This window comes from Lactuca serriola, chromosome 5 (genome assembly GCF_051521515.1).
Source record: "Lactuca serriola cultivar US96UC23 chromosome 5, Lser_US96UC23_V15, whole genome shotgun sequence".
Taxonomy (NCBI): domain Eukaryota; kingdom Viridiplantae; phylum Streptophyta; class Magnoliopsida; order Asterales; family Asteraceae; genus Lactuca; species Lactuca serriola.
In genome coordinates, this window is record NC_136412.1 from 108,036,874 (window position 1) to 108,044,920 (window position 8,047).

The 8,047-nt window shown below is 36.2% G+C and overlaps 1 protein-coding gene across 1 annotated transcript; it reads right to left on the reverse strand.

Moving 5' to 3' along the window:
• Positions 1-723: 723 nt before the first annotated feature.
• Positions 724-1,761, reverse strand: LOC145049724 (uncharacterized). Its single transcript, XM_078998094.1, has 2 exons — positions 1,146-1,761; positions 724-1,031 (listed from the first exon to the last, which is right to left on the reverse strand). The coding sequence occupies exons 1-2, from the start codon at positions 1,759-1,761 to the stop codon at positions 724-726; spliced, it is 924 nt and encodes a 307-aa protein (XP_078854220.1).
• Between the last annotated feature and the right edge of the window lie 6,286 nt (positions 1,762-8,047).

Below are 8,047 nucleotides of genomic sequence, written 5' to 3' on the forward strand. Positions count from 1 at the left end.
TTCCAACTTTCATTGGAGAATGTTTTATAATTAACTTTCCAAGGGAACAAGATGCACATGGTTTTATGTTGTTGGATTGAGGGAACTTTTGGTCTTTCAATGGATGCCCATGCGTATTTTCAATTATCCTTCGCATCATTGTCCCAGGATCACAATGTTTTCCTTTGATTACCATATTTGATTCAATCATATGTATATATGTATAATGCAGACCCGAATCAAGTGTTGGTAGTTTTTCAAGCACATGGTTTTTGTCTATAATATACATATATTTCTTATTTTCAATGGTCACAGTTTTTGTGTCATATCCTTTGAAATATATGTCATTGAAACTTAGTAAGTTTCTACTAGACTTTGGAGAAAATAAGGCATTTTCTATAGAAAAACTTGTACCATTTGGTAATATAAAACGGGCTTTCCCAGTTCCCTCTATCAAGTCTGCAGGACCTGATATTGTATGTATGACCGATTTTGTTGGTACTAATTTTGAAAAATATTTCTTTGATTTCAGAATAGTATGCGTACTACCACTATCTGCTATACAAAGATCCCCAATCTTTTCTTGGTGTTGTGCTCCAGTTGGACTCATATTAAATTTCACATATAAAAAAAAATAATAAGCGAATAAACATAATCATAATAATTATTATAAAGAAAGTTCATTTATTGTAGGAAATACATTACATGAAAAACAAATAAAGGAAAAACAAGTTTATTAGAACTTTAGTTTATGTCTTCCATCTCATTGCAGAATTCATCAAAAGTTAGCGGAGTGAATTCAACATCATCAACGAGGTTTGCTTCTTTTCCTTTTCCTTTAATGGACTCTTGATAAAGTTGACAAAGATGTGCAGGTGTGCGACAGGTCCTTGACCAATGGCCTGTGCTATCACATCTATAACATGAACCATCAGATTTTTGTGATGTCCCAGTATCATGCCTTGCCACTTTGGCGTTATCTTGTGTATGGACATTGTTTCTTTGTGAAGATTGATAATTATTCCTTTTCTGGCCACAACCACGATTATTACCTTGTCCACGACCAAAATTATGGTTCTGATTATGGCTTTGGTTTCAATTAAAATAGCCACGACCTCGTCCTTGACCACGACCACGGCCTCGTCCACGTGTATTGTTCCGATGACCATCAATATTTGTAGCATTTGCTTCAGGAAGTGCTACTGATCCTGTTGGACGAGATTCATGGTTTTTCATCAAGAGCTCATTGTTTTGCTCTGCAACAAGCATACATGCATTTAGTTCAGAATATCTTGTGAACTTTTGCATCCGATATTGTTGCATCAAGGTAATGTTTGTTGCATGAAATGTGGAGTAAGTTTTCTCCAACATATCTTCATCAGTAAGTTCTTGTCCACAATACTTGAGTTGTGAACATATTCTGAACAAAGCTGAGTTGTATTCATTTACTTTCTTGAAGTCTTGAAACCTTAGTGTTCTCCATTCATCTCTAGCATTTGGAAGTATAACTTCCTGTTGATGATCAAATCTTTCTTTTAAAAGATTCCAGAGAATACTTGGATCAGTAATATCAAGATATTCAAATCTCAACATTTCATCAATATGCTTACGAAGGAAAACTTGTGCTCTTGCTTTGTCTTGTGCCAAGCAATTATTAAATTCATTTATAGCATTTGAGATTCCCATGGACTCAAGATGCATTTTTACATCTATCATCCATGGCACATAGTTTTTCCCACTAACTTCAAGTGCTGCAAACTCGAGCTTTGCAATGTTGGACATATTGTAACTATAAATTTTAGACAAAATAAAAGTTAAAATCCATTTATTTCAATAAATATTACACAAAAAAGAAGCGGTAAAGCTAACATTGCATGCAAGCCTAAAAGTAGTTGAAATTCCATATTATCTTCGACGTTAAGAATTGGGATGAAAAGTAATATGACTATTATAGTCATGATTATAACAAAGGGATGAATCATCTTGAAGCTTGATTTCTTGAAATTGATATTTTTTTTTGATAGAAGAGAGAAATATTTGTTGTGGGTAAAATAAGCAGGGTAAAAGTGTTTATTTATAGTAAAAAATATAGCCGTTGTTTTTGCTATTTATAACCGTTGCATATATATATATATAATATATATATATATATATATATATATATATATATATATATATATATATATATATATATTACTAGGTATAATTTAGTAATTAGAAACATAAATAAATATTAGTAAATGTTTATAAAATTTTGAAAAATATGAATAAACACTGACACTTATAAATAAATGTTAGTATATATAAATGAAGATTAGTTGCATAATTTAAATGTTAGTATGCATAAATAAAAGTTAGTTGCATAATGTAAATGTTAGTATGCATAAAAATTAGAATACATAAAAAAAATGTTAGTATAAGAAATAAAAATCGTTAGTAGTCCATAACGTTCATAATGCATAAGTTTTAGTAATTCATTAGTATTATTATTATTTTAATATGATGAAGGTTATTATAATTAATAATGTTTTTACTTAGTAATACATACCTTGATTAAGATAGATGTGATTTCCACTTGTTAAATAACCTTGATTTGAGCTTTCGTGCTGATAACGTGTTATAAATTTGATGTAATTAAAACAAGATTAGTAAAACTAAACTAAGAACCTTTAAGAAAGAAGAAAGGAGATTTGGAGAGAATTTGATAACTTATATAAAGTATTCAAATTGGTGTATCTTTTACATATGTGATGGTGCTATTTATACTAGTTAAATCACTAGACATAATTAATGAGTTCTTACACATATTTGACATATTTGTCATAAGAGTTGAAAATAACTCTTACACATTTGACATTAGGAAATGTTGTCATTCAATTATTTACAACAATATATATATATATATATATATATATATATATATATATATATATATATATATATATATTGAATTATCCAATTTTAGATCATAACATTTTTTTTAAAAATTTAATATTTCTTAAAATTAAAAATAAATACTTCAAAAACTTATTTTAAAAAAAAATCTTTTTATAAAGTCACTAGTATATTAAGTAGAAGTTTATCTTAAATTTTTATGATTTCTGGAGAATTTTCTTTTTCTGTGTTCTTTTATAAAAAAAAAATATTTTTTTTCTTCAAATTTTTATGATTGTGCTCATTTAGTAGACATTTTAGATCATGATTGTGCTTATTTTGTAGACAGTTAAATTTTCATCTTCAACCTTCCTTCTTCTCTCAAGAACAAACCCAAGATCCTCCAAGAACTCATTTTTCTTCAAGTGGTCCTTAGAATTTTGGTAAGTTTATCACACTTATCTAGTGTTGATTATCGATGATGTTGATCTAATGACGTTGGGAGTATAATTAATCGTAGATGTTGAAGATATGATTGTATTCAAGCAGAATTGAAGTGTGGATTAAAAGAACCAAAAACGAATTTTTGTTGTCAACTGTTGAATGGTGTTGATAAACGTGTTATTGATGAAGATCGATGATTGATTAACACTGGGTGACGTTGATGAGGGTTTAATTGAAGAAACTTGGATGATTGTTGAAGGTTGGAGAAGAAATTTGGAGGATGAAAGATCGATTAAGAATGAATTTGAATTGTTATCTAATTCTCTACAGTTACGTATTTGAGATTGAAAATTATTATCATATTTATCTTAGAAAACTCTTTTCTTGAAAATACTTTTCTTTTTGAGATTGAAGGTTATTATCATATTTATCTTAGAAAACTATTTTCTTGAAAATCGTTAATACAAATTATTTCCATAAAACCAGAGTAATTCACAGAATACAGAAACATGTGGTGCTTGCTCTATAGTCATCCCGAGCTCTTTCATTTGAAAACCGGAGTACCTAAAACGTAAACTGAAAACCTTAAGCACAAAGCTTAGTTCCCCAAAATACCATACCACATACAACCACAAATTATCATGCACATACATATAGTTGCCATGGGCTCCCCCCATGGTCTTTATCAATTATATCATGGGCTTCCCCCATGGTCTTTATCAATTATGTCATGGGCTCCCCCATGGTCCTTACCGGGAGTGCCATGGGCTTTCCCCCCATGGTCTGACATCCAATTGTCACGGGTTCCCCCCAGGGTCTTCCATGCAAGTATCACATAAACAACTAGCATACCACATGACACGTAATGGGCTGACATTGGTGCCTTCAAACCATGGATATAGTGAGAAGACTCACCTCGAATGTGGAAGCTTACTGAAAGAAATCCCTAGATGTTGCCCTGACGACACCTTCGAGCTATTAGATCAAAATAACACCCAATTAGCAATTTGGATTCCATTCTAAGGCCTACCATCCATACTTGGGGTAAAATGACCATTTTACCCTTGACCTAATATGCATCAAAACTGAGGCCAAATCTAAAAGATCCACAAAGGCCTACTAATGGACCAATTTTCCAAATTGGGCCCAACCCCATATGGGCCTTATCCTAAGCCCATAATTCCCTTAGTTACAATTCTGATTACCTCAAGTACCCCCTTAGACAAATTGGTCAAAGACATGGTCAAAAGTCAAGGTTAACGGTCCGAGTTGACTCAACATGTCGATTTGTCCTTCAACTCGCCGTGTTTGTAACATCCATAAAACACGACCCAAAAATTTTCATTTATATTGTTATAAAACCCATATCCAAACAGAGTGAAAATAGAAAATCATGTATTATGTATCTCAATCATCATAATAAAATACACTGGATAAAACATGTACTAAAATATCATAGTGAAAATCCTAGGCTAATGATGGTGGTGTGTGTCATGTGATCATCCCGAGCTTTTCCCCTTGCTACCGGAAGCACATGAAACCAAAACTGAAATTGTAAGCACGAAGCTTAGTGAGTCTCCCCAAACTACCACATACCATACACAAACATAACATAGATAAATATAACTCTGGGACTACTCCCACTGCATCTGGACGAATCCCGACATCGGCTTACTCGACATCGGACTCCTGTCCGGCATCGGGCTAACCCCGACATCTAACTGTATCGGGCATCGGGCTTACCCCGACATCGGGCTCACCCCAACACATACATAACATATCATAAATCATAAACACATAACATAAACACATAAACTGCATTGGCTTGCCCCAACATCGGACCGAAGTCTGAAATATATCACATATAACACAGGACTATCATAGCATACATCGGGCTTACCCCGGCATCGGGCTCTCCCCGGAACACATAAAACATAGAACATAAACATGCATGAATCACAAAGACATCAAGCATACATAACTACTTTTTGGGATCACCCCGGCATCGGACCAAAGTCCGGAAACATATAGACTACATCGAGCTAACCCCGACAATCGACCGAAGTCCGGAACTACTATCATCTAAACGGGCTGACATTGTGGCTGTAGACCCGTTCCTACTAGAGGAAAACTCACCTATCAACTGACTATGACATAGCTCGTGCCGTAGACCCGTTCCTACTAGAGGAAAACTCACCTATCAACTGACTATGACATAGCTCGTGCAAAGGTGACACCGTCGACTGCTCCACTACTCCCTGACTATAATGACCAAATAAATATTTAGTCAGAAACTGATGGCTCTTCTATGGGTAAAATGACTATTTTACCCCTTTGATTTAATTTGGTCCATGACCTAGGCCCACTCCTCTTTCGTCCTCACTAGGGCCCAATAAGTCCCCAAATGGCCTAATTTTCTAAATTGGGCCCAAATCTTCAAATGGGCTTTCCTCCCAAGCCTAAACCAATTCTTGGGCCCTTTACTGGCTTTTGAAGGCCCGATACAGCCCAACTACTGCTATGACCAAAGGTAGGCCCAAACCAAGGCCCAATAACATAGAACCCACTGACTAGGCATACGCCGAGCATACCCATCTGTACGCTACGCCACTGGCGTGTACACCCAACGTACGCTCCTGTTAAGCCATATCTTCCAAAATGACTTAATCCCTTAAGACACTACGTCCATGCTACAGATCTGGTCCAATACCTTGTCCTAGCCCATAAAGTTGGTCACTTGGTGGCTTGCAATCCATCAAATGAGCCCAACACTAAAAATGACAATGAACTTCCAAAGAGAACGCTAGATCTCTTGCATGGCTTAATAAGAGCCTCAAAGCTTGCAACTTTACTATTAAAGGGACTCATTGAGCTTCAAGAGTGGCAACCCTATGCTCAAATTCGAAGTTACATGATCAAGATCCAAACTTTGGACCTAGGTCCAAATCTTCCAAACCCTAGATCTAGACTTTGAGGAAGAAAGTTAAGAGCTTTATACCTTCTCCAGATGCCAAAAGATGAGCTTAATCTAGATCTTTGAGCTCAAGGCACTCAAAGGCTTCTCCTCTAACCTCTCCTTTTCTTCTCCAAATCTTCCTTTACCAAAATGAGCTCACAAAGGTCAAACACACACAAAAATGGATTATGGGGCGCAATTAGGGTTTTCTGAGGGTGAGGGGACTGGTAAAAAGCCAGGGGTGTGGCTATAATGGGGTATTTATATGACTTAAACCCTAAAAATTAGGGTTTGCTATCTGCTCACGTACGTTGCGCGTACTCCTGGTACACTGCACGTACACGTGCGCATCCCCCAAATCTGATGCAGGCCACTATGCCCCGCGTACACCCAGGCTACGCCCAACGTACGTCTTATGGGCAACCCAAAATCCTTGGCCCAAATGCTTAAGTCCAATCCAAAAGTCCTTTTTTTCTATACTTGGCCCAACCATAAATTAATGAGAAATAATTAATTAATACATCGAAATTCGATCATTACAGTGTTTCTCCATTATCTACAAAGTTGGGGAAAAATCGAGCCAACTCGCCGAGTTTATCCATAAACTCATCGAGTTTTCCAGAAACCCAACATCTTAATACATTAAGCCAACATTATCGATTCTAAGAGCTTCACAACGTAGATCTCGACTAAAACGAGATCTAGAAGGGTAAGGTTTCCAACTTTACCCCTAAGAACCACCGAAATGGATCCAAGCCCAAACCCTAGACTTAAAAGAGTGAGAGCTTAACCAATAAGCACTTAATATTCAAAGACAAAACCCCAAAATGCAGATCTGACAATCTAGAGTTGGAAAACCATGTAAAGTTGCCAAATTTACATTCTCACATGCTTAGGAAAAGCCCAAACGCTCAAGAAGGGATTAATAAGGGACTTAATGAATGCATGCGGCCCTTTAATCCATAAAGTTGGCACCTTTAAGCCAAAAGAGTCCATGAAAACCCCATATCTAAAAGAATAAGGCTTTGGGACGTCCTAATTCCAACATCCATCCAAACCATGGCTAAAACATGACAATTTAACCCAAAAGAGAGATCTAAGCATCTAGCAATCAAGATAAGACTTGAGACGTAAAAATTAGGGTTTCCTTCCCAGCCACCAACTTGCCGAATTGAGGCACCCCATGTAACATCTAGATTTCCAGGTATGACAATTTGAGTATTTATTTTTGAGATATGAGGAGTGACTCGACGAGTTGACACCTTAACTCGTCGAGTAAGGTCACGACTGATGACTCGGATTAATGAATAGACTCGACGAGTCCACGTTTTGGCAGAAACCCTAAATCTTCGAGCCCGAGCCCTATTTAAAGGCACTTGTGGCCTTCAATTGCGGCTACCTTTCCAGAAGAGAGAACCCTAGCAAGCTTGAGTGTGTAGAGTGAGAGAAAGAGCTATCTTGAGTTATTTGGTGTGATTTTGCAAGAAAGGAGAAGAGTTCCAGCAAGAAGGACCAGAGGAGGTTGTTGTTCTGAGTTATTCAAGCAAGGAGCTTCATTCTGAGGTACCAAATCGAACCCCTTTTCTTCCCTATTGTGTGGATTCCATTTTTGGGATTAGGGCTTGAATCACTTCATTTTTGGGGTTTGGAATGCTTCAAACCCCTCTTGCAAGTTTGTGTTATAGATCTGGACCCTTCTAGGTCCAGAGAGCCCGAAAGTATGAAGCCTTAGTAGAGTAAACCTTAGGGTTTGAAGCTAGGAAGCAATAATGGGGTTTCTATGGTATATAATGC

Excerpts from the sequence above, each read along its gene's own strand:
- LOC145049724 (XM_078998094.1), bottom strand. The coding sequence starts at position 1,761 with ATGTCCAACATTGCAAAGCTCGAGTTTGCAGCACTTGAAGTTAGTGGG. Across the intron at positions 1,032-1,145 it reads AAATGCTACAAATATTGATG|GTAATAATCGTGGTTGTGGC; the intron begins GTCATCGGAACA and ends GTCGTGGACAAG.